The sequence below is a fragment of the Sorex araneus genome, chromosome 11, assembly GCF_027595985.1.
Source record: "Sorex araneus isolate mSorAra2 chromosome 11, mSorAra2.pri, whole genome shotgun sequence".
NCBI lineage: Eukaryota > Metazoa > Chordata > Mammalia > Eulipotyphla > Soricidae > Sorex > Sorex araneus.
In genome coordinates this window covers 30,205,169-30,232,891 of record NC_073312.1, presented here as the reverse complement: position 1 = coordinate 30,232,891, position 27,723 = coordinate 30,205,169, and the positions used below count along the sequence as shown (strand labels likewise).

Below are 27,723 nucleotides of genomic sequence, written 5' to 3'. Positions count from 1 at the left end.
TAACCTATTACATTTCGAAGTCTACAATTTCTGATGAATTTAAAGGGGATCCTCTCTCTATAAATACAGACTAGACTGCTCTCGCTGTGCATTGTTCTATTTTTTGAGACAGAATATTCTGGGAAACCTGCTCTGTGGAGAGCACGGGGAGGGCTGGGAGTTTAGAAGAAGTGAAGGCAGTGAGGAGACAGACCTCTGCCCTCGGAAATTATTTACTTTTTACAAAATTAATTAATTTTTAAAATTGAGTCAGAGTGAGATACACAGTTACAAAGTTGTTCATGATTGGATTGCAGTCATCTAATGTTCCAGCATCTGTCCCTTGATCCCTTCACCAGTGTACATTTCCCACTAACAATAGCCCCAGTTTCCTTCCCACTTCCCCCTCCCCACCCTGCCTCAGTGGCAGACACCTCTCTCCCCCCCCCTCTCTCTCCCCCCACCAAAGTTCATTCTTAGTTCGTTCTTATGTACTTTTGTACTTAGCTAGAGAGGGCCCTCGGCTCCCCGAAAGCACCCTGCTCTATTTCTCCAGAGTTCTAATACAGATTTCCCTGACCTGAGTGCTGACTTGGTGGTATTGATTCCACCCAGCAGCCCTCCCAGGCACTGAAAGAAATGCCCCACCTATGTATCCCCATTCGTGCTGTCTTTAATGATATGAAGGCATTTGGCAATGGCAGAAGTTTTTTTTTTAAATGATAGTAAATCACATAAAAGAATTTCTGTATGGCAAAAGAAACACAGGCTTATACTAAAATACAGCTAACTGAATGGGAGAAAATGCATTCAATATTAGATAAAGGATTGATATCCAGGATATATAAAGTACTCACAAGATTAACAACAATAACAACAAAATCCAAAAACCTTATCAAAAAATGGGTAGACCTGCCATAGTGGCAGTGTGGGGTCGGGGGAGACGGGACTGGGGAGGGTGGGAGGGATGCTGGGTTTACTGGTGGTAGAGAATGGGCACTGGTGAAGGGATGGGTTCTCGAACTTTGTATGGGGGAAACATGAACACAAAAATGTATAAATCTGTAACTGTACCCTCACGGTGACTCACTAATTAAAAATAAATAAATTATAAAAAAATGGGTAGAGGGAATGATGAACAAGAACCTCTCTGAGGAAGACCAATGGATGACCAAGAGGCACATGAAAATGTTAATTATCACTCATTATTAGGGAAATACAAATCAAGATGATAATGAGATATCATCTCACACCAGTAAGAACGGCACATTTCAAAAACACTGGGAGCAATCTGTGTTGGTGGGGTTGTGGTGCAAAGGAAGTCTCATCCACTGTTGATGGGAATGTTGTCTGGTTCAATCTTCACTGAGACAGTATAGATATTTCTAGGAAATTGCCTAGAAAACTATGAACTGAGCTGCCATACAACCCAGCAATTCCACTTATGGATCTCAACTTCCAAGACAAAAATAATTTATTATAAAGGACATATACTAATGTTATCCATTAGTGTAATAGCTAAAATATGTAACCAATCTAGCTTTACAATGATACATGTGTGGAAATGTGGCATACATACACACATTCATCATGAAAATGTGGTATACACACACACTGGAATGGTAAGGAACAATGAAACCATGCAATTCCCTGCAACCTGAATAGAACTGGTAGAGATCATGTGACTGAAGGAAGCCAAAAGGACAAACACAGGATAACCTCACTTATCTGTGGTATATAGAATAACTGGATAAGGGAATGGGATATATTAAAAGGAAAATGCTTACATGATCCTTGGCCCTTGAGAATAGGGAGAAGGACAGAGAAGGGAAGAAACTGAGGAGGGAAGTAAGAAGAGGAAGATGGGAAGTAACAAAGGACAGAGATCAAGGCAACTTGGATACATGGGTGGATGTGGAGAAGTATATCTAAATATCCAAACTACAGAGTAAGCAACACTGAAAACAAGAGATCCAAATTTCTACAACCCAGCTTAAAAATGTGCTTTTCAACATAATGGAAAAATTGATCAACACAATTGAATTGGTGGTGGGGGGGGCGATTGAGAGGGAGAGATGTTGGGGAACTTGGGGGAGGGAGGGGATACACTGGTGATGGGTGTGGTGTTGGAATTGTGTACATAAGAATAATTATTTATAGCATTATAAACCACAGAATCTCAATGAAAAACAGTGTGCCTGCCAAGGTGGCAGCTGCAGTGGGAGGCGGCCAGCAAGCTACCGAGAGTATCTCGCCCGCATGGCAGAGCCTGGCAAGCTACCCGTAGTGTATTTGATATGCCAAAAACAGTAACGACAAGTCTAACAATGGAGATGTTACTGGTGCCCGCTCAAGCAAATCGATGAGTAACGGGATGACAGTGACAGAGTGATCCTGGGAACACTGGTGTTCGGAAGTTGACACTGGTCATGGGTTTGATGCTGGGACACTGTATGTCTAAAAATAAACTATTAATAACTTTGTAAACCATGGTGCTTTGGTAAAATAAAAATTAAACAACAAAACTGGCAGCTGGAGAGCAGTAAAGCTCTTGCATATGGTCAATCTGGCATGATCCTGAAACTCCACATCCCTGTCCTCCCCCACCAGCCAAGTAATGCCAGGGGTCACTCCTGAGCAAGAGCTAGAAATAGCACCCAAATACCAGTGGGGGTTTCCCCTAAACCTCCAGAAATTGAAAATAAATACATAAATAAAACTGGCATCCAACAACATACGAGTCACATGAGTGAGGGCTGTGTCTCCTTCTCTTGGTTCTCTCTGCCTTGCTGTGCCCCAAATCCTTAGCGTTCCCTTATAGTAAAGTCTTTAGTGGCTTCAGAGTGCATGTCCTTTTGGTCAAATTCATTCTTCATGGAAGGCTAGAACTTGTCTTTGGGTTCTGGGAGGGATTCTTGCATGTGGTCAGTATACGGATGTTACCATATTAAAAATTGGAAAGATGTTATTGTTAATATTAGAACTGAGTTGCTTATCTTATTCAGAATTGGTTTAAAAAACAAGTCTCTAAATATAATAATTTTACAGTAAGAAACAAAGACTTGAAACACCAAATGTCTCTCTCTCTGCCTCTGTCTCTGTCTCTCTCAGACACACACACACACACACACACACACACACACACACTACCTGAAGTTGCCACTGGAGGGGAAAGTGGTTTTGCAGAGTTGTTTGGCTTGGTTGATCGGTTCACCATGGGAGCTGAAACACACAAATATATACATATTTTGTATATACATACATATATACACAGAGAGAATGATTATAGGGGCAATCTGTTAAGACATTCACATTTATGGGAAAATGTATGATGGAAATTATGAGTCATATTTTCCTTTAGGTCATCCATTGTTTGCAGCTTGGAGAATGGGAAATATTTATTAAATATGTAAGTCTCCTCAGAAGAAAAGGTTTTTACGAGATTATTTTTGTTTGTTTCTGTTTTGGGGCCACATTCAGTGATGCCCAGGGGTTACTCCTGTCTCTGCACTCAAGAATTATTCCTGGGAGTGCATGGGGGATCATGTGGGATGCCTGGATTAAACCCAGGTTGGCTGTGCACAAGGCAGATTTCTTAGGTTTCTTATCTGCTGCACTATCTCTCCAGCCCCTGTCACTGTCACTGTCATCCCGTTGCTCGTTGATTTGCTCAAGTCTCCATTGTGAAACTTGTTGCTACTGTTTTTGGCATATCGAATACACCATGGGTAGCTTGCCAGGCTCTGCTGTGTGGGAGAGATACTCTAGGTAGCTTGCTGGGCTCTCTGAGAGGGGCGAAGGAATGAACCTGGGTCGGCTTCGTGCAAGTCAAATGCCCTACCCACTGTGCTATCACTCCAGCCCCTTCAATCATTTTCTTAAGATAAAAACAGTTCTCTTAACCATTGTGCCCATATAATATTTGGTGAGTACCAGGTTTTATGAATTCTCCATATATACATATATATATATAGAGAGAAAGATAGATAGGTAGATAGAGAGATAATGATTATAGGGGCAGTCTATTAAGACACTCACATTTATGGAAAAATGTATGATGGACCTCAAGTGAGGTCAGCTGAAATTACTGAGGCAATTGCTTTCATAATTTGAGAGGGGAGTGTAAAACCATGGAAGAGGGAGAAAAAAGTAGTGTAAAGACTCTGAAACAGAGATGAGTCTCTCTAGGATGCCCCACGAGCCAAATAAATGTTGGAACCAGAGGAGAGATGCCTGGGCACCATTGTTTCTGCACTGTAGCCCACCCACACACATCGCTCAGGCGGCCTGGGTAACTCCACCTACTGCTACAGGGTTTTAGGTGCAAACTTGCCTTTTTCAGAAGGGAGTGAAGTGCTTTCTGTGGGGTGAATATAGTTTTCATCTTCATCTTCCACAGGGACCACATAATCAGCCTGAAAGAGAGACAGAAATGATGGAGGATAATGCTCTGTATTTATGTTTTACTAGGAAAAGAACCTAACTAAAATACCTTGAGATACATAACTCATATTGTTAAACTCCTTGATGTAAATTGTATCACTTAGTAGTTTTTAGTAGATTCAAAGAGTTCTATGACCAGAAGCACAATATGATAGAACATCTCTATCACCCCAAAAAGGAATCTACATTCATTGTCTCTCCCTATTCACTCCCTCCTATGATTTAGTCAGCCATTAATATGCTTTCTCCCTTGAAATTTTGTCTATTTGTACATATATAAAATGGAATATTATTCCTGGAAATACTTGGGGGAACCACATAGGGTGCTGGGCATTGAATCCTGGTTGGTCGCATGCAAGGTTGCATGCAACCCTATACATTGCATTAACACTATGGCCCTCTAAGTAATCTTTAAAATTTTTTTTCTTTATCTTAGCATGGTTTCAAGATTCAACTTGTTATTTTGTCTATTACTACTTCACTCCTTTTATTGCCAAACAATAGTCCATTACTGAGACACAGTCATGCGTCACTTAATGATGTCAACAACGGATCACATAGACCATAGTGATCTCAGTAAGCTATTCCATACACATTTCTCAGACAGTATACTGGTCATGAAGTGACTTGTGACTGTAGACTACATTTTATTTGGCCAATCATCAGTAGGGAGAGACTTGGGTTATTTCCCCTTGGGCATATTGTGATTTTGAGTATACATGGACAAGTCTCTGAGTAGATATACAGTTTCCTTGGGAACATCCCTAGTGGTGGCATAAAGACTTCTTTCTTCTGGGAATCTTATAGATTTAATTATTATATTTAGGTATAAAATCCAGTTTTAGTTAATTTAAAAAAATTTATTGAATCACCGTGAGATAGTTACAAGCTTTCATGTTTGGGTTACAATCTCACAATGATCAAACACCCATCCCTCCACCAGTGCACATTCCCCACCACCAATATCCCGGGTATACCCCCCCTTTCCCACCCTCCCCCTGCCTCTAAGGCAGATAATATTCCCCATACTCTCTCTCTACTTTTGGGCATTATAGCTTGCAACACAGACACTGAGAGGTCATCATGTTTGGCCCATTATCTACTTTTGGCATGCATCTCCCATCCCAACTGGTTCCTCCAGCCATCATTTTCTTAGTGATCCCTTCTCTATTCCATCTGCCTTCTCCTCTCCGCTCATGAGGCAGTCTTCCAGCTATGGGGCAATCTCCCTGGCCCTTGTATCTACTGTCCTTGGGTGTCAGCCTTACGTGATATTATTTTACACTCCACAAATGAGTGCAGTCCCTCTATGTCTGTCCCTCTCTTTCTGACTCATTTCAGTTAGCATGATACTCTCCATGTTTATCCACTTATAAGCAAATTTCATGACTTCATCTCTCCTAATAGTTTTAATTTTTTAATCTGATGTGTGGTAAGGGTCCAGTTTTATTATTTTGCATGTGGATAATTATTCTAACAGCATTTGTTTTAAAAACGTTTATCTACAAGAAGATGAGTAACTATGTAACAAATTAATCAATAAAAATTTTATAAAAATAAAACCTTTTTTTCCCTCCTTTGTCTTACACTTTCATCAATAACTGATAACAGAATATTAGTATTGGCAGTCATCAAGAATGCCTGCCTAGATACAGGGGGAATAGAAATGCCATGTTCCTCCTTCCCTGTAAAATTTCCTAGTGCTACTTCTTTACTTCAGAGTATTTTTATTCTGAATTTTCTTTTTTCATTTCTGTATTCTATAGTACTCTGTATTCTATAGTACAGTAGAAGAGAGTTTATCTGCAAGGTCTAGAATTTGAGCAGTATAGAGAAATTTCTGGAACTCCCAGGTTCAAACCATAGACCTGCCTGGATCCTTCTCGATGCATGTGACTACACCAGGCATTGGACTTGAGAATTCAGGCTTGCAAAGCAGGTATTCTAAGCCACTGTACTAGTTTGCCAGGTCCCAGAGCTAAATTTTTGTATGTGTTCATATCTTTTTTTCTTTCTTTTCCTATCTAATGTTTCTGCCAGATCTCAGCGCTGACCTCTTTTTCCTTCTTGAACCTTTTTTTATCTCGACTGTCCATCTGCCTCCTCCAGATTTTACTCCCACGGGCTCAGGCCGGGCTGAGCCACTTCTGCAAGGCTGTTGTCAGCAAATGTGTCCCTGGCCCACTGGGGTTCACTCTCAGTTATTCACAGAAGCAGCGAGCTTTAAATAATTCACAGTATTCATTTATATTCTGTGTCCGAATATATTTATATCTTCCTATGGATGGGCCAAATGCTTTAAGATTTCAGAGTGAGACCCTAACAGCTGGTCTCCCGGTTCTGACCCCTGCTAAGCTCCTTCCTGTCAGCCCTATTCTCACCCTACCAGCACCATCTTTCAGGTGTACGACAGACTGAGAACCTCAGAACTAAACTTGCTCTCGGACAAGGCACTTTCCTGGAGCAGTGAAGAGGAGCGCAATGCTTACAGGATGCTTACAGGATGCAGGGAACAGTCCTGGGGATGGCAGAGAAAGGGACTGAGCTAGTGGGTGGCTTCAGACTCAGCAGCTTTGGGGACATGGCTGGCCCAGAATAGCCAGGCTTTCTGTTTTCAGGGGAAACTTAAAAGCTTAATTTTGTAAAGGATTTAGAATATGGTAGAAAGGAATCCAACATATATGACACATGGAATATCTGTATTTGAGGCACTGTTCTTAGCAATGTATATATATATGTATATATATTAACTTATATATAAATTTTATTTTATTAAATTCTTTAACCCAAAAGAGACGAAAAACTGGGGCTTAGAGAGGTCATTTGGCTTGTTCTCTTCCCATAACTAATAAGGACCAAAAAAGAAATGTAGGTCCTTATGCTGCCTCGATTTCATTTTTAATCTTTTAAATTGAGAGATCATAGTTTTCAAGAAAAGTGAAATATGATTTCACACTTGTAGAGATGCTACTCCCATTTCCCCACCTCTGTGTCAGGATCTTTCCATCACTACCCAAGGTCTCTCCACTCCTAGAGCCTCCTCAGTTCCCAGCTCTGTTGATCATATCTCTGGATTTGATTAGACAATTCTAATCCCTTTGTTTCTTTACACTCTGCATATGAAGGAGATCATCTGGTGTTTGTCTTTTACTTTCTGATATGCTTCACTCAGCATGACATCCTCCAATTCCATCCAAGTTGCCCCAAACTACAAACCTAAATCTATTCTCATAGCTGATTTTAGTATTCCATTGTGCATATCTACCAGTTTCTGTTGTTGCTCATCTGTTGTTGAGCATTTGCATTATTTCCAGGTCTTGGCTGTTGTAAACAATGCTATCATGAACATAGGCATATGTATGTTCAATGTTAAATAAAAGCATTAATTTAAAAAATGTTTGAATTAATGCTTTTGTATTCCTGGGGTAGATACCCAGGAATGGAATTGGTAGGTTACATGTAAGCTCTACTTATTTAGAGTTTTTTTTTGTCTTCAAACCTTTTTCCAAAGAGACTGAACCAGATAACCAATCCACCAGCAGTGAATGAAGGCTCCCTTTTCACCAAATTCCTGTTACTATTTATTGTTTCTGGACTTTTTAAAATATAGACTATTCTCACTGGTGTGAAGTCATGTTTCATACTTGACTTGAGTTCCCTGATAATCTGTGATGAGAACACTTCTCCCCCCATATACCTGTTGGCCATCTTCGTGTCTGATCACCTTCTCTTCCCAATTTTTTGAGTTTTTTTTTAAATTGTTGTGGTTGTTGCTGTATTTGTTTTTCTTTATGTATCTTGAGTATTAACCCTATATTTGCTGTATGAAGTGTGAACACACTCTTCCTGTCAGTGGAGTGTCTTTGTATTTTAGGTTTCATTTCTTTCACAGTCAGTGCTTTCTAGTTTGATGTAGTCCCATTTGCTTATTTCTGCTTTTGTTTTCTTTGCCAGGGGAGTTGTATCATTGAAGATTTCTCTGAAATCAAGATCTTAGATGGTCCTGTCCATGTGTGCCTCTATATATTTAATAGAGGTAGGCCCAATATCAAGGTCTTTTGATAGAGGTCACATTTCATTTGTCAATAACTTTGGATAAGCCATTTTAATGATATTGATTCTTCCTAGTGATGGTAATAATAAATATTATCAATAAATATTTCTATTTTCTTCCTTGTTTCTATTTTCTTGTGTCTTTTTAAAATTACTCTTAAAAATGATTTAAAATTTTCATCAAACGTGTCTTTCATCTCCTTTGCTAGATTGATTCCTAGACACCTGCCTTTTTTGAAAATAATTTTCAAAGGGTTGGGGTGTGGCTGATATGAACCCAGAGCCTAGTCTCAGACGGTCTGTAGATAGCATTCTGGAGATTGGGGGACAGGAGAGGTATGGGGGCTTCTCTATAGGCTGTGCAGGGTCATCCAACACATGGGATAGTTTAAAAGTTTATTTTCCTTTTACATATAAGAATACAACAGGTTCTGTGCATTAATTTTGTAGCCTGCTACTTTATTGTAGAGATTTGTTTATTCTAATTTGAATTTTTAAATTTCTATGTCATAGGAATACAAAAAAAAACCTGACCTACAGGTTTTTATCTGTATTTATCTATAAATAGTGATAGTTTGACTTATTCTTTACCAATTTGAATTTATTTAATTTCTCTTTCTTATATAAAATCAGAGGCTGGGTCTTTTATTACCATGTTGAATAGTAGTAGTAGAAATGGACATCCTTGTCGTGTGCCTGATCTTACATGAAAGGCTTTCAGTTTTTCCCCTATTAAGTATGACATGAGCTGTGTGTTCTACTTTATTTTAAATATCTCTCTTTTTTTTTTTTTTTTTGCTTTTTGGGTCACACCCAGCGATGCTCAGGGGTTACTCCTGGCTCTGCACTCAGGAATTACTCCTGGCGGTGCTTGGGGGACCATATGGGATGCCGGGGATCGAACCCGGGTCGGCTGCGTGCAAGGCAAACGCCCTACCCGCTGTGCTATCACTCCGGCCCCTAAATATCTCTCTTATTTCCTGCTAGGCTACAAATCATGTTAAGGTTGAAAGGAAGATCATTTTACATGTTCAGAAGCTAGAGGTTTTATCATCTACAGGCATTATGAATAAATTGAGAACTGCATTAAAATTGGTGATGGCAAAGAGATGTCGTTGCTATTTTATTTATTTTCTATGGTATCACTGTATCACTGTGTCACTGTCATCCCATTGCTCATTGATTTGCTCGAGCAGGCAACAGTAACATCTCCATTGTGAGACTTGTTGTTACTGTTTCTGGCATATCAAATACTCCACGGGTAGCTTGACAGGCTCTGCCATGCAGGCGAGATACTCTTGGTAGCTTGCCGGGCTCTCTGAGAGGGGCGGAGGAATTTACCTTGCACGTGGCCAACCTGGGTTTGATTTTCTATGATAATAATAAATTATACATAAATGTTTCTATTTTCTTTTTTGTTTGTTTCTATTTTCTTGTGTCTTAAAAAACATCTCAGATGGTTATATTCATAAGATTTTTTAGGGGCTGTACTTGGCAGTGCTAGGGGACTGTATGCAGCACAGGGTCGCAGCCATAGCTGCATACACAGCTGAAAGCAAATGCCGCAACCTGTACTTTTTCTCTGCCCCCACCAATAGGGTTGTGGGTTTTTTTTATTTTTGTATTTTAAATAATGGCTAAGTTTAAAAGTCTGCTTTCTTCTTAATTGAAAATGCAAATTTTGGGGAGAGTCATAACATTTAAGACAGTATCAGTTATTCCTACACAGTCTGAATGAGTTTACCTGTTCATTTTCAAACAGGAGCAATTCCATAGAGCACAAGACTCGGGAATAGATTCTGACAAGGGAAGGAGTGGGGGGTGGCTGATATGAACCCAGAGCCTGGTCTCAAGACAGTCTGCAGGTTGCATTCTGGAGATTGGCAGACAGAAGAGAGGTGGGGATGGCCGGGCAGGGGAGCTTCTCTATAGGCTGTGCAGGGTCATCCAATAGACTGGGAATCCCAAAGTGCCACTATATCTCAGAGGAGCAGAGAGGAAAGGTGGCGGAGGCAAGAAATTGAGGCCGGACAGGGAAGAGAAGCAGAAGAGCACAAAGACAGGGGTATGTACTTTAAAGAAGCAGGAGAAAGTTCACAGGAAACCAGGGGAAGAGAAAGAGGGATGAGAAGAAGCCACTGACCCAGTTTTGATATTATAGAATTCGATTCTGGTAAATGAAAATGCTTGAAAATGGCACTCAGAGGAACCACATCCTTTCAGCATGACAGTGTGGGGTGAGGGGTGCAGAGAAGGGCAAGGTGGTTAGCGCTGGCCGAGAGCAGGAACCCCCTCGCCGCTGCAGTGAGCTCCCACTCCATCTGGGAGGTCTCCGGGACAGACTTACCTCATCCTCAAGGAGCTCTTTGGGTTTGGGTGGGACTTGGGGCTTCTTCAGAGGTGCTGGGGCCGGCAGTGTGGACGGCAGCCTGGCTTTGGCCAAAGGCCAGCTGGGCTGACTGGGCAGGCTCTTGCTGAAGGGCGGAGACTGCCTCTGACTTGATCGATTGTCTTGAAAGGCACAGTAACAACAAGGCATAAGGTGAAAGGCTCTCTGAGTCTTCCCTGGACCAATGTCTAGGGAGTATAAAATCACCCACATCTACGAGGAGGCTGCCAAAGATTCATTGAGGGGTATTCCTGAAAGGGGCACAGTGATGGGTCTGGCACAAAATGTCAAGTGTCCGCTGACTTATGTGATTAAAACCAGAATGTGCTTCCCAGGGAAGGCACTCAGCTAGGACAGTGAGTGGTCCCGAATAGAGGACCTCAGCCATATTAGGGGCACCCCAGAGAGTGCTCTGGGACACCCCTTTCCCATGGGTTCACTTTGCTGTGGGACGCCTTCAGGGCCCTGATGTTCAATGCTGCTTATGCTCCTTGGGTGGCTGCTACAGATGCCACAGTCCAGGCCCCCCCACAGCAGACCTACAAATCTGAGCTTCTTGCAAGACCCTGCGACGGTGGGTTTTTAAGGCTTCCTGACCATTCTGAGACTCTCAGGCAGTGGTTCTCACTGGGACCTGATTTCTGAGGTCACTATGTCCTGGAGACATCACAGATCCTGCATGCAGGAAGCCCAGAGAGATGCAGCCACTGGCAAGGCTGGAGGCTGCGGTGGGTCACACTGGGCCAGTGGCTGCAATTTCTGACTTTTTCATCAGCTTGGAAGGATCCTGCCCCTACTCACTGGACCTGCCTGCCCGCTCCGGTGAGCGGCTCTCGGGGCTGGTAAGCAGGAGGTGGACAGCGGCGCAGAGGTGGGGTATGCCTCCTACCCTGCAGCCCTGGCCTCCCCCCACTTCCTGCTGCCCATGGGGCTCGAGGATGGCCTCACCTACATACTCGCCCCTGGTGAAGGGCAGGGCGGGGTGAACTGTCCGGGTCTCCTGCTCGGCAGGTGGCGGCTCGTAGCTGTCATCCCCCGGCTCCTCGGCCGGTAACACGTACATCTCCGAGTCCGAGTGCTCGTCTGGGTTTTCATAATCACTGTCCTGCAAGATAGACACCGTGCTCAGGGCCTGCAAGGCTTTCGTCCTGGTGACAGAGCTGCGCCCCCAAAGGCAGGATAGGAAATGAGGCTCGGAGGGGCAGTCCCTAGGGCCAGGCAGGGCTCAGAGACACTGCCTCTCCCTGCCTCACCCTGGTGCCTGTCACCGGAAGCCTGGACACTGGTGAAAAGCCCCGAGGAGGCTGAACCTCTGCATGTCACTGAGAAGAGCAGGAGGTAAATTAGATTTTTAAGAGGTAGGAAAAGAGGTGGGGGAGAGAGCTCAGTGGGCTGGAATCCAAGCTCTGCAGGCAGGAGGCGCTGGCTTGATTTCTGGCACCACGTTGTCCCACAAACCACCCCTGAGCTCTAAGCCCAAGGTCTGCCATCTGCTTCCGAAGCTGCCAGTGATAGTTCTCAGGCAGGGAGCTTGAGAGGGGGAGAGGGAGTGAGAAGAGGTGCAGGCCAGAAGGGAGTCTGTGCAGGCCAGTGGCTTGGCTTCCCAAGGCCAGTCTCGTCCAGAAGAGGACTCCGGCTGGTGGACATAGAGCCAAGCTGGACCCGCCTCACCTTGCCAAGTAGTGAGCTTTAATTGCTATGGAGAAAGTCAAGAAACAGTGGGCGCCTTGGCACGTAGGCCTGACTTGGGCACCCCACTCGTTTCAGCTTTCTTTGGAAAGAGGTGGGGCTTCCTAGACTAGTTATCTGAAAGTTCCTTCCCAAAAGCTGTTCAAGACCCCAGACTGAAATGGCCAAGGTGGCAGTACCTGGCCTCTTAAAAGGACAAAGGCAAGGGCCTACAGAAGTGCTGTGTGGAGATTGTTCAGGTCCACGGGGACATCTCATCAATCCAATAATAGATTCTGTCAGTGTTTTGTAGTAGTAGTAGTAGTAGTAGTAGTATTTGCAGCTTCATGCACGTGCTCTATTATTGAACTGTGTCCCTGGCCCAAGACCTGGAGGTGGAGGCCTTGTGGCCGCGCACGCGCGCGTGCACGCGCGCGTGTGTGTGTGTGTGTGTGTGTGTGTGTGTGTGTGTGTGAAGGTAGTTTTCATTGAATGAAATTTAGACAGAGGTGAGGGAAGAGAGAGAGATACATGTTCAAGAGAGACCGTGGGCTTTTCCAGAGTGGGAAAAGCAGAGAGAGAGAGAGAGAGAGAGAGAGAGAGAGAGAGAGAGAGAGAGAGAGAGAGAGAGAGAGAGAGAGAGAGAGAGAGAGAGAGAGAGAGAGACGTGTTCAAGGGAGAATACAGGCTTGGATGAGCAAGTAAGACCTGGGGGTTGTAGCTGTAGCTCATGCAATGGGAATCCACAGAGGTAAACATAATCATCAATGTGGGCGCACTCAGTCCCCTGTGCCAGCACCTAATGTCGGTTGTTTCCCTTTGGCATTCAGTCTTCCCCACCTCTCCAGGCTGTTTTCCCCTTGTGCTTTCCTAGTCCTGTTGCGTGCTCTCTAGCCAGCCAAGACTTAGTTGTCTTGGTGTGACTCTGACTGAGGCCCAATTTTCCTTTGCTTCTCCTGTGGCCAGTGTGGGCAGCCAGCAGGGGGCGCAGCTGCAATGCTTCTGAGGGTTCAAGGGCTTCGGGACTCTGGGAGGAAGAACCTCTCTGCTCAGACACCTGCCTAGAGGGCTCTAGTTTTAAAAGTGTATGTATTTCTTTTTTTTTTAATGCACTTGAACAAAAATGCACCTGATTTTACAGGAGAAGAACTCCTATCTCCTGTTACTCTGCATGGACTCCGGCTGGTGGATATAGGGCCAAGCTGGGCTCAGACTCAGTTCTGGGCACTGAACTTAGTTAGCTCTGGATTCTCATTCTGTGGGACCGCTGAGTAACAGTGCAGATGGGCAAATCCTCATCACTCTCTTGGCCTCAGTTTCCTTATCTGTAAAACCAGTGTGTGGTTCTGCCTTCTTAGATCCCTTCCAGATACAAAACACAGGCTGGATCTGATACATGTGTGAACTGATTAATTCAGTGAGGGAAAGCTTTGAGGAATCTCTAGTCCCCACAAGATGCAGCCCAAGAGAGAAGAGGCTTTGGGGGATGGTGTGAGGGGCCTGCAGACAGCAGAGGTTGCAGGCTAAAGACATTAGTTAATTCTGACACACTTCCTTTGTCACTAGGCCCGGGACCCTCTCTCTCTGTGGCCTCCAAGACTCTGTTAAGGTCCCAAAGGTCACAGCAAGCACCTTGGAATTTTTAAAACCCAGTTCTAAGATGGGAGAACCATGTTTGACCTTCTGAGATGGCAGGTTCCTGACTCTCTCCTTGCATGTGGTTTTCTTCTGTCGTGTTCAAGACGTAGCACCACAGCCAGGCCAGAGCCTGCAGCCCAGGGCCGCCTGAGGTGGCGGACATTCCATTTTGACTTGCCCGTTTGCTAAGGTTTCCAGGGTGGGGGCATTTCCATAGCATAGCAAGCGGAAGTGTGCAGGCGAGCACTGTCCACTCTGGCACTGAGCGGGGCGGCAGGAATGCATCTCACAGGACCCTGTGAGTGTTGCCGGGGTGAGCGCAGATGACTCAGCCACAGCCCTCTGTGAGGTGCAGCTACCCCCCGTGTGTTGTTTAGAAACAAGAGCATGAAAAGACCTTTCGGTGGGGGGCAGGCGGGGGGGAGGCGGCAGTGGAGATGCATCCCCCAGGCCCCAGGAGTGAACACTTACAAAGTCGTCTGACCACTGCTCCTCTTCATCAGCTGGGCTCTCTGAAACACGTAGGAAGCAGAACACAGGAGCGTCAGTCAGCTGGCCGGTGCGCCCTGCCCACGAGCACCCCCACCCCTGCCTGCCCTCCCCGCGGGTCTCGTCTGCTTGACCTTGTTTGTACAGTCTCCTCATGCTCATTCACTCTGACTCCTCTTGGGGGCTGCGTGTGGAGCTGGGTCGAACCCTGGGCCTCACACTTGCAGAGCAAGGGTTCTACTGCTGAGCTTCATCCTTGACCCCTGAAGTCCTCTTTAAATTTATTTATTTAGTTATTTATTTTTGGGGGGTGGGGTCATATGGGGTGCTGAAGATTGAATAGATCTGCTGGGTGTGAGGTAAGCATCCAACCCACTATACTACTACTTTGCCCCCCTCCATTTTTTTTTTGTTTGTTTTTGGCTTTTGGGTCACACCTGGTGATGCTCAGGGGTTACTCCTGGCTCTGCACTCAGGAATTACTCCCGGAAGTACTTGGGGGACCATATGGGGATGCTGGGAATTGAACCCGGGTCAGCTGCGTGCAAGGCAAACACCCTTCCCGCTGTGCTATCGATCCAGCCCCACCCTCTTTTTTTTTTTTTTTTAAAGAGAAAACCAAAATTTGGTTTTCGAAGTGTAAGAAATTCCACTGTGGCAGAGAAGTGGTGCTTTTGACTCATGCCTATCTTTCCGGGTGGCTAAGTTCCCATGTAATTGGATCAGGTGGCTGGACCTGTAGGAGCTGAGATGATGTCGGGGCGACCTTGTTGGAGAATGACCTTCCTGTTGTATCTGTTCCTGGTCTGGGCTTTCTGCTCCATTTATTGTGCTATAATCCCATACCACACAATACAAGGACTCCTCCCCTGGCCTGGCCTGGGATTTGGGGATCACGTGGACCTACATACCTGTGAGCACCACACCTGTGGCAGTAAGACACGTGAGAATGGCTCTAATAGCTCCACCTCGGCGTCTGCCCCAGCTCAACACACCAGGGGTTTCAACGTGGACTCCCGGCTCAGTCTGCCTTGCTCACATCCCTGACTGCCCTTCCCTAACAGTGTGGCCTCGGGCAAGTCAGTGAACTGCCAGTTTTCTCATCACTGAAGTAGACTCGGTTAGCACTACCAATGTCAGAGAGGTTTCCAGAGCACAAAAAGGAAATAATGCATGGAAAGTGCTTAGAAGACCCAACAGGGAGTCGGGGTCAAGAAAGCCCAATGAATAATAGTTGTTACTATTATGAATCTACTTCCTTTTTTTTGTGGTGCCAGGTTCAAACCCAGGTCCTCACATATGCAAGTCAGGTGCTCTACCACTGAATTTAACTTTCTTCTCAATGATACAAAGGTTTTTTCAAAGGATAGAAATTCTGAAATTCTGAAGCAGGTCATGGAAGCTGCCAAGCACTCAGATTTGAGCACTCAGTCCAAATGTGCACATATATGTGAGGCTCAGTCTGGCTGTGGTGACCGTGCTTGGGACACTGAGCCCTGCCCATCTCTGCCCTGACAGAGCTGACAAGGAAATGTGGGTCCCCTGAGGCAAGACCGCAGTGGCTTGAGGAAGGAAGACAGAAGCAAAGGCCAGCTGTGATGATAGTCTGGGGGGCCAGTAAGTGGGAGGGCGGGACCAGAAAACAGAAGTATGGAAGCTGCAGGGAAGGCAGTGAGGGCACCCCCAAGGGTGTATGGGAGAGGAAGAAGAGGAGACAGCGTGGGGGTCATAAGGTTGAAGCCCAGATACTGCTGCCAGGCAGAGAGGATCTGAGACTAAATAGTCTCACATTGTTCCTGTGTCTGTCTGCAGAGCCAGCCCTTCCCACATCGGGGTTGGGCACACTGAAAGAGGGAAGAGTCCAGGCTCATTCATCCCTTGGCTGTGTGAGCTTACGAGGTCATTTTTGCCTCTCTTTGGGAAGTGGGGGGAGGGGCGACCCACACCCAACAGTACTCAGGGGTTATTACCTCTACTAGGTCAGTGTCATCCAAGCCAACCGGCTCTCCCTGATGACAGGTCTTGGGGAAACCATGTACTATGGGAAGTTCCTCTTTCAGGTCTTTCCTAAGCTTTAAAATGCCTTTGAGCCATTTAAGTTGCATTCCTCTGTCCTTAGCTCCCGGGAGCAGGATGGGTGAGATACGGCTCTTCCCACTCTCCCACATCAGCTAGACTCACCAGTTAGAGAATAAATAGGAGACAGAAAAGCCGATTGCTGACTCTTAGTTCTCCAAGAATTCCTTCCTTTGCCCTGAGTTGTTGTTCCTTATCCCTTGCCCCTTGCTCTGACCCCCTCCTCCCCTCACCTTGCAAGGTATCTGTGGTAGGAGAAGGGGGAGTACCTGGCTTCTGCACTCAGGAATTACTGAGGGTACAGGAGAGAGGCCTTGTCCAGTTCCACCTCGCACTGGTGGAGCTGTGATCCAGAGACTCTGGGGACACCAGTACTCATCTCTTCTGGTCCCCTCTCAAGTTAGGCTTTAGGATCCAACTATGAAAAGGCGGGTTCTAGAGGTACAATCAGAGGCTCTGGGGAATTCAAACCAATAAGAAATTTCCCCTGAAAAGTCTGATTATCTCCGCTGATTAAAGGGAGATGTGTGGTGGGGAGCCTGGGGCAAGCAATCTTAGAGTGCTGTTTTTCAGGCAGGTTACTAAATATTCCTGAGATGTATTTTCCTCCTTACCTCATCTTCAAGGATGAGGTTTCTCTAAAGCCACATTAGCGAAAGATGCAATGGATGTGTCTATGAAGAGTTTAATACGGAGTAAAATACCAAAGCAGAAAAGAACAGGGTAATATCTATTTTTGGGGAGAAGTTTCCTTCCCACAAGGATGCCAGCTGCTGGGGGCAATGTATCCTGCTCAGTGGACCACAAGGTCCCTGTGGCCTTGAGTTCCTCCCCAGAGATAGAGCTATGAGGCTCACCAGTTTGTTGTCCCTTAAAATAGCAGGCTCCCTGCTTCATGAGCGGAGGGGAGAAGGCAGATGGAATAGAGAAGGGATCACTAAGAAAATGATGGCAGGAGGAATCCATCGGGATGGGAGATGTGTGCCGAAAGTAGATAATGGACCAAACATGATGACTCTCAGTCTGTGTTGCAAGCCATAATGCCCAAAAGTAGAGAGAGAGTATTGGGAATATTGTCTGCCATGGAGGCAGGGGGAGGGTGGGAAGGGGGGGTATACCGGGGATATTGGTGGTGGGGAATGTGCACTGGTGGAGGGATGGGTGTTTGATCATTGTGTGATTGTAACCCAAACATGAAAGCTTGTAACTATCTCATGGTGATTCAATTAAAAAAAAAAAAAAAAGCAGGCTCCACTGGGCCACTGGGCATCTGCAGGAAGTCCAGGCCTCTGTCCTCTGCACTAAGTGGATGGGGACTGTGTCACCCTTTTACACACTTCTTTTCATCCTTCACTCTTTGAAGGTCAGAGTCATCCAAGCCAACCAGCTGTTCCTGATGACAGGTCTTGGGGAAACCATTTGCTATGGAAACTAGGAAGGGACCTAATTCCAGCCTCTGGGGAACTCAGGTGGGGCAGTTTCACGAGCTTTGTGTGGATGAAGTCTCTAGGCCTCCAGGAGTATATGACTAATCTCCCAGGCTTGGGACCTCTGGCCAAGATCTTCCACTTCCCCAAAGTCCTGGGATCAGGAGACACTATCAGGACTGATGTTCAAGACCTGGGCTTCGCACAGCACTGAGCCCTCCCCCACCAAGGCTCCAGGGTAGCCCTCTCCTGGACCACAAGTGGGCAGGGGAGGAGAATGGTAAGGAAGGTGACTCACTGCAGGTGGTGGTGGTGATTTTGCCAAAAGGAACTTTTCTGGGGTTGGGCATAAAAGCAGGGAAGGCGAGGGTCTGTTAGACCAGTGAGGCAATAGGGAATTTCTATTTGGAACGTCAGTGACTTTCTGTCCCTTCAGAAGCAGAGAGGAGGGAGACGGTGGTTTACAGGCGGAGTTCCTGGATTTTATATGCAGTCCAACCTCCCAGACCTGTTGTTAAAATGCAAATTCAGACCCAGGAGTTGTAGGACGGGACAGAGATTCTGCCTTTCTGACGATGCTGATATTGTCCGGTTAGGAATCACACTTGGAGTGGCAGTGGCTTAGAAACCCAGCTGGGTTCTCTCTGGGTTCCCAGAGAGATTTAGTTCAAATAACCTGACCCAGATTAAGTACAAAAACAAAACAAAACTGATACAAACAAAACAAAACTGATATGGTGCTTCAGATAAAAGAGCAGACATCTGAGGTCAAGAACGAGGAAACTTCTAAACCATTTGGGAGACTGGAGATGCAACCACCTGAGGCCAGAGAAGGCTAAGAGAGGTGTGTTGTATCACTGAACCCAGGCTTCCAAGGATTCAGTTTCTGAGCAGGTACAGAATGTCAACCTTGGCAGGAATCTCTAATCTTCCTGCTAAGTCCATTTGAGATATAGATGGGAAGAGGAAAGTGAATCGTCCAGTTGTCCAGGGCGTTAATAGTAGCCAGATACTGAAGAACTGAGCTCAATAGTTTGCAGTTTCTGATACTGCAGCTACTGATACTGTATCTGAGCTCAGTAGTTTGCAGTTTCCATTTGTTAGTGAGGTAGAACCATGAGATATTTGAACCAAAGGGTGACATTTTGAGGATCACCCTTGGTAGTGGTTGAGAGGAACCACATGGATTTAGGAACTCAGAAGATGACTAATTTTGGACACACAAAAGATAATGAGGTCCTGAGCTGTAGCAGCATGGGGAACAAAAAAATATTTGAGACATATAAGATATGGAATTAGTAGGATTCAAACTTTTGTTTTGTTTTACTAGAAGATGAGAGAAAAAGAGGAATCAAGGATGAGCCCAGGGTGCATGGGTTATGAAAAGGATGAAGGAATGATGAACGCTACCTGTCTTTTATCTGAGTTCAAAACCAGACAGAATATGGGGCTGAAGAAATAGGACAGTGGGCAGGGCCCTTGCCTTGCATGCAGCTGGCCTGGGTTCAATCACCAGCATCCCATATGGTCCCTGAGAACTGCCAAGAGTGATTCCTATTCCTAAGTGATTCCTGGAGTAACCCTTGAGCCAGGAGTAGTCCCTGATTTTGGTATGCACCCCAAACCAAAATCAAAATTAAAAAAAAACAAAGAGAAAAGGGAGGGGACAGTTAAGTCTGAGGGAAGCACAAGATGTCAGTTGTCCTGCAATCAGATCAACTGTAGCATATATAAAGTTTCTAAGAATTGCCATTGAGTGTCTAAACTTTGTGTCTAATATCTTTAGTTCTGGTTTATTTAATTTTTTTTGGTTTTGGGGACACACCAAGCAGTACTCATGGTTTACTACTGGCTCTGTGCTCAGGGATCACTTCTGGTGACCATATATAGTGCCAGAGATGGAACCCAGGTCAGCTGTATACAAGGCAAGTGTCTTACCTGCTGTGTTATTGCTCCAACTTAGTTCCAGTTTATTAAACCAGACAACAAACTCAAAGTGACAAATGTTCCTGTTCATTCCCCTGAACCCTTAAGAAACCTCCTCCAAAAGACCTTCCCGGACTATCATCACCCAATGGTGATGCTATGGCACCACACCTGCCATTTTCCTTCTCAATAGTTGTTATGGCAGGTCATTTATTTACATGTTGTTTTCAATTATTATATAATTGTTCACTCATAATTTAAGATTAGGAACTATATTTGTTCCCTATTTCATAGTAACTTCAGGGACTATATTTGTTCCCCACTTCATAGCTAGCAAAAAATGTAGCAGATGTAGCACATAGAATACACTCTTTTGAAAGTGTTGAATAAATAAAAAAATATGTGAAACAACTCAAGTACCTGGGAATATTTATTCTAGAGAAACAGTCATCCAAACAACCCAGTTTCTTTTAAGGCACTGTGGTTTCCCAAACTGTTACTTGTAGGATTTCATGCGTAAAACATTCCAGCACCACACCTTCTACTAGAGTGTCCACTTCCCCCGCACCATTATCTCAGTGTCCCCCTTCCTCAGTCCTCCCCCTACTTCCTACTTCCTACATCAAGTTTCCTACTGAAGATCATTTTAAATTTCAGTTGTCTTGGGCACTGGTTATTCCCCTAATATGATTTTTTTATATACCACATATGAGAGAGATCATTCTGCACAGAAGAGCTCTTTCCCCGTCTGTTAATATTTAAGGATTTTTACTGTGTGGCTATTAGCACTATATTTCTGCCTAAGATCTTATATACCTCCAACATGAGGAAGGTGCACTAAATGCTCTATAATGACAGATGGATGGATAAACTAATAGATGGATGGGTGAGAGGATGGACTGAGCATTTAGTCCTTACTCTAGTCAAATACCTAACAAATTGAGTCATTCTAAGATTTAGGATGAGCACTTTTTGTTTTCAAGTGAGTAGACATATTTTCCCTTCCAGTAAGTAAATAGAGTCGTTAGATTAGTTAACAGGTAGTTGAAGTATTTTAAAGTACTCTTACCTGAGGCATAATCCCTCTGAGGAACACTTGGAGGTGCTTTAACTTTCAGCCTGTAGATAACCATTAGACAAAGGATCAGTGTATTGGACAAGTGTGCCAAGGCCCATAGTATAAGCAAATATAAAGATAACAGGTAACTAAAAGAATAATAGCTCCCTTGGGCTCCATCACATTGAAAAACTTGTGTTGTCCCTGCAGTGAAGTCATTTATCAGAACTATCCCACCTCATCTCATCTCTCCAGTGGACAATGTGGTTGTAATCTGAAGAGGGGAAGCTAGGACATGATAGAGTTTTCAGAATGTGAGGAGAATAATAAATAGTTTAAAATACTAGGAAGCAACAGATGTAGAGTTTCGATGAGGAGAAATTTTGATTAGTTTACAGGAAGACTAAAAAGGATAAACTATTTAAATAAATTATGCCCCAAACAGTAGCAAGTCTCACAATGGAGATGTTACTGGTGCCCGCTCGAGCAAATCGATGAGCAATGGGATGGCAGTGATACAGTGATAATATGTGCTCTGAAAAAAATGAATTATAATGAGTATGTTAGTTGGAGATTGGACTGAAATCATTTTTGCACATTAAAAAATGCCAACTGATAGTATGTGTTTCAAACCTCAAAACTGTGATATTTAGCTAATTTAGAAACCAATGATTTCAAGCATTTTCGATACATTATTATCTTAATGTACATATCAGATGTGCTGAAGCTATAACCCTTCTTTACTCATTCAATGAAGAAAATTCAAATTAAGTTTTAAATAGTATTCTAATTTTATAGGTTTGAATAATATTCTATTTCCATTGTTTGAAATGGGTAAAGTTTGATACATCATAATTTACATTAAGTTACTAATTTTATTTTTGATTGTGTTTATGAAAATTCAAATAGATATATAAATAAAAACTACAATCAGAATCCTTTATTGCCTTAAAAATTACATCCTTTTATGGAAGTAGTATGAAAGAAAAGCATTGTATACAAAAAATATTTTATTTCTTAAGAAAAATATAAGCAGAGATTCATGTTTAATTATAAAAATCTTTATGAACCTGAATTGAATTTAAAAAAATAACAAAACTTGTATTTGCATTGAAATTCTGCTTTTTATTTTTTTTAAATAGCATATCTCTTAATTTCTTTTAGGCTTTATAGCAAGTCAGCAGGGTATACTGGAAAGATACTATTAGTCTTGTAGTTAGATCCAGAAAAGAGACTGCCCAAGGTGGTTTAGGGAAGAAAAACAAAACAAAATGGGTCTGGTTCCAGGTCTGTTCATGGAACAATAAAACTTCAAGAAATACAAGTGAATCATTACCCACCATTATTATAACTTTATAGAGGAAAAGAAAAGGTATTTCACCTCCTCCAAATGTATGAAAGCTATGATCTCAGAATAAAGATGATTCTCAAGAAAGCTCTGTTGGTCACTGAATACTGACCAGGAATGAAAAGTGTGGTTTGGGCTTCATCTGACAGCCGGCAGCTGCCACACCAACCCCCGGCACGTCAAGGCCCTTATTTTCACATTTGACTATGGACCAGTGACAAGTCTGTCATGGTTTTGTATTAGGAAACTGGTGTGTTCGACCGTGCTTCCTCTTTCAAAGTAGCACCTGTTGTCGTGCTAAGAGTGAGAACTTGACTGCAGTTTACTCACAACTCGGGGCACGGACTTCACCCTGGTATTGACTACAGCGGACACATTTTTCCAAGCTCAGGAGAAACAAAGCTTGTTTGCTTTGGGAAACAATGGGAGGAATGAATTAGAAACTACTGGGGAAAAAAAAAAGAAACTACCGGAAAGATTTATGTTTCAGGGCTGACTGACTGTGGAAAAGAGAGACATTTTACAGAGAGACTTATTATTATTTAGAAAATGATTCTATTGTAAAACTAGCAACTGTGTGGTAATTAATCTGGAGTTGTTACTGACATTGGCTATCAGAGTTCTCTTTTCAATGAGATTCTGCATGTATAAGACATCATAAATAATCATCTCCTAATCATAAGACAAAACACGAAGATCTGATTTTTCTTCTCTATGAGAAGACTATTGTCCCGCAAGATCATTTAAACAGTTTTATGATAGTTATTTATGTATCTTAGGACTCATTTATATTTTAGAGTCTTAAATAGAGATTCTACTATTTTCTGACTCATTTAATTTTATTTTATTGTAGTGGGGGCACACCTGACTGTGCTTAGGGTTCACTTCTGGCTCTGTACTCAAAGATCATTCCTGGCAGACTTGGGGGACCATATGTGGTAGTAGGGATTCAAGCTGGGTTGGCCAGGCGCAAGGCAAGTGCCCTACCCACTGTTCTATCACTTTGGCTCCTCAGTTTTTAGTCTTAGGAAAGTAATTTTTTACTTTTGACCAAACGGAATAAAAAAATTCTGTTTTAAAGACAAAGGGACTTTATACACTGTTCAAACTTTATATACTATTCATAATAGAAAATTTGTGGGAAGCAATTCAGTAATAATCAAAATTTTAAGAGCACAGCTTTTTTCATTTCAGGAATTTAGCTTTCTGATATTTTCAAAGTTTATAAAAGATGCTCAACAAAGTATCACTTGTGACAGCTGACTTAAAAGGAATGACCATAAAATTTTTGCCAAATTTTGCTTTAAAATTTTACCAGTTTTTTGGGAGGGATGCTGGGACCATTGGTGGTGGAATGATGGGTACTCGAACATTGTATGACTGAAACGTAATCATGAAAGTTTGTAAGTCTGTAACTGTATCTCATGGTGATTCATTTTTAAAAATGAGAAAAAAATTACCAGTTTAAATTCACATCACTCCTTTAAAAAATATACATAAGGAGCTGGACTGATAGTACAGCAGGTAGGGCACCTGACTTGCATGCAGCCAATCTGGGTTCAATCCCTGGTACACCATATGGTCCCCTGACCTGGTTCTGCACTCAGAGATAACCAAGAATAAGCCCTGAGCACTGCAAAATGTGACCCCCAAGCCAAAAAAAAATTAAAAATAAAATAAAAAATGTTCATCAGACTCAGAGAAAAAGTACAAAGGTTAAGATGCTTGCCTTGCAGATGGTTGATTCTGGTTCTATCCCCAGGACCACATATGATCCCCCTAGCACCTCCAGGAGTTATCCCGGAGTGCAGAGGAAGGAGTAAGCCTTGGATGTGGCAAAAAAAAAAAAAAAGTACCAAAAAGTGCATCAATAGAAAGCTAGTGGGGGCTGGAGTGATAGCACAGCGGGTAGGGTGTTTGCCTTGCACGCAGCTGACCCGGGTTCAAATCCCAGCATCCCATATGGTCCCCTTAGTACCGCCAGGGGTGATTCCTGAGTGCATGAGCCAGGACTGACCCCTGTGCATTGCTGGGTGTGACCCAAAAAGCAAAAAAAAAATAGTTAAGTAAAGCATATTACATCTAGAGTAGGCTATTAATCAGCTATTCAGAAAGAAATGCATTCATTTCTACACACTAACAAAGAAATATGATTATGGTATTTTATGATGTAAAAACAATCAACAAAGGAAGTTGGCAGGATGAAATATAATGAAAATGCTTTTTATGCGCAGATATGTACTACATCTGTGTCAATGCATGTATGTGAATAAACATACATATGCATGTAGATATATATTCCTAACTCAACACATTGTCTGTTTCTGAGAGTGGGTTGGGTATGAGGAAGTAGAAGATTTTGACTCTTTATAATTCTGAACACTTTTGTTTCTCTGGTGATTTTGTATTACTTTCATTCAAATAAAAAAAGAACTTCAACAAAAAATTAACAAATGACCATTTCCCTTTTCTTGGCTTAGATTTTGAGCTACAGATGATTAATTTCCATTCTTCTTTATAAAGAATGAAAGGAAGCAAGAAAGAAAGGAAGGAAGAAAGAAAAAGCTTCAGAGGTTTTGAATATGTATAGTTCTAGCTCTCCCTCTCCAAGTGCCAACCAGAAACAGCAATTCGAGAATTGAATATGTAGAGATATGTAGAGATAAAAATAAGGAAAACAATGTGATGTCTAAAAAAGCTGGGTTGTGTTCATAACTTTACTTTTAGATTTCTCTAAGTGCACCCTTAGCTAAATGGTTGTAGGAGTTCATTTTCCTGTTTTGACCTTTGCTGAGCACCTGGAATGTCAGAGTTCACATCTTCTGCTGATGGGAGTTGGGGGAAGCAAGAAGACCCCTTCACCCACTCACTGAGCTTCCTGAATGAGGATCTGACCACCACAGATCCTAAGCACAAGAAAGAGCCACATGCTTAAGAGGTCATCCTTATTCTCTCTAGGAACGGAGTTTGTTTTATGAAGGAATGGACATAGGCTGACATAGATGCTATTTGTATAAATAAATGCTTATCTAGTGCTCTGGAATCTAACTTACTTTTTAATTTTGTTCATTATTCCACCTTCATTGTTCTTAATATCATGGACCATCTTTTGAAGCTGCCTGCAAGGAAAAAAATAGACAAAATATTAATTGTGAGGTTATTTTTTAAAAGAGGCTTCTTGAACATACGAATCATGTTGTGTTTAATTAACTTGACCATCTGTTACCTTAACAAGGGCAAAAGGTGACAGATTCTATAAGGAATGTGGTCATTGGGCAATATCCCCTTCCCAGAAATATCTAAAGAATTCTTATTCCTGGATGTATTCTGATAAGTCATGTAAGGCATAAATCTCTCATCACTTATTGTTCTTAAAGCATACAGCTGGCAATAATCAGCTACCCCAAAAGACATTGTATATGTGGAAATCAGGCCCAAGATTGTTTTTTTGTTAACTTTACTAGGTAGAATCTGGAAAAGTGATTATTTACAATTGGGCATGTGTAAAAGTCATAAGGAAAATGATTAGTGAATCTGATTGCATCAATATTTGAGACTTATATAGAACAACAAATATACACAGCATCAAAAGATAAATGACAGACTGGAAGAAATATTCATAACAAATAATGATAATGATTACATGTTTTGATTTATGAAGAAATCTTACAATTCAGTTTTTAAAAGATTAATGAAATTCAAAGAAAACTGAGCAATAGCTGTTAACAATAGTGGTTAACAAAAATGAAATAAAAATAATGGTCAACAGACCAATGCAAGATTTTTAATATAGTATTGAAGGAAATCTAACTTGGAAGAAAGATACATTATGCTGAGCAACAAGCAAAACTCAACTGCGCTAATACCTAAGGCTGATGAGGGTAATAAATTACATCATCAGATGTTATATGGGGTGAAAAACTGTTACAATCAATATCTGTCAGAATTTAAAACTTCCATGCCCTTTAGCCCTGAAATTCTACTGTTAGGTATTTACCTTATGAATGAATATATTCATATAAAAACACTATTTAGTGCATGTAACTATATTTACTGTAATAATATGTATAATAATCCTCTCTGCAGACTCCCTAAGAAAACAGGAAACAATCTAAATGACCATCAGTCATTAAAAGGGAACTAGTTGAATAAACTTGATAGGGTCATAAATAGGGTCATTATAGAGCAGAGAGAGAGAGAGAAAGAGAGAGAGAGAGAGAGAGAGAGGAGAGAGGTGTGTATTGTTGATATAAAATAGAGGAGGAGAATGGGAAAAAGAGAAGCTAGGGAATTTAGAATAGTTTAAGTAAGATGATGGGACATGCTCCTTGGGCCTGGATGGGGTGGAGGAGAGGGACAAGAGATGTAACTTTCATAACTTCTTTAAGGCTGCATTGTGGAATTATCTATATAGCCGGGGGTAGGAGGGGTGTCCACTAAGGAGGCCACATTCAGAAGTTGGGATGGGTAAGTGCCAAGTCTTAATCTGCAAAACAAAGAAAATGAGACCGTTTTTCTATTCCCCACTTAGAGAGGCTGAGCATGGTGATTCCATGCCTGTGTTAGGGCTCAGGACAGCACCAGACTCAGCATCAGAGAGGCCAAATGAGGGAGAAGGAGAACCAAACCGAAGAGTTTGTTTAGGCCCATGAGAAGCTCACAGAGCACTCCTAAGCCGACCCAGCACTCCAGCCGACTGGAGCATTTTATAATGTGCTCACATATAACCTCTTCCTGAGGACTTACAAAGACTCCAAGATAGAGTAACAGAGGAAAGCAAAGACAAGCCATCTAGGAATTGGGAGAAAGAGACACAGAAAGATTAAAAAGGATGATGGGGGATCAGTGATTGAGCTTCTTCTCCTGGATGTGAAACTGTGAGTTCAGTCCCCAGCATTGGCCCCTGTGACTTACAGCAGCCCAACCAAGATATGTGATCACCTGTGCACGGCAGCCAGATCAGGGGTGTGGCTACAGTGCATGGCCCCCCAGAAGCACTGCAATCAACGGTGGAGCACCACAACCAAATGAGTGAGCCCTGGAATCAACCCTGTTATTGCAACAAGAGCAGCAAACAGAAGGTAAGGGGAGAAAGAGAAATGGATTGTTTGGGAGGAAGTGCGGTCATTTCAAAGGAGAGCAGTAAATGGCTGTACACGGACTGTGTCTGAAAAGAGTGTCTTTAACCCAAGTTAATATTTAACCAGGTTGAAGGGCAAAAATATCTGAA

General features: G+C 42.9%; 1 protein-coding gene across 1 annotated transcript in view; it reads right to left on the bottom strand.

Annotated features, from left to right (window-relative positions):
- Nucleotides 1-27,723, bottom strand: part of BLNK (B cell linker) — a 69,805-nt gene that overhangs the window by 19,670 nt on the left and 22,412 nt on the right. The window contains exons 2-8 of the mRNA XM_055119474.1: nucleotides 25,547-25,612; nucleotides 21,158-21,207; nucleotides 14,642-14,682; nucleotides 11,813-11,969; nucleotides 10,823-10,986; nucleotides 4,313-4,394; nucleotides 3,130-3,201 (exon numbers count right to left, since the gene is read on the bottom strand). Of these exons, the coding sequence (XP_054975449.1) occupies nucleotides 3,130-3,201; nucleotides 4,313-4,394; nucleotides 10,823-10,986; nucleotides 11,813-11,969; nucleotides 14,642-14,682; nucleotides 21,158-21,207; nucleotides 25,547-25,612 (632 nt within the window). The remainder of the gene's footprint in view (nucleotides 1-3,129; nucleotides 3,202-4,312; nucleotides 4,395-10,822; nucleotides 10,987-11,812; nucleotides 11,970-14,641; nucleotides 14,683-21,157; nucleotides 21,208-25,546; nucleotides 25,613-27,723) is intronic.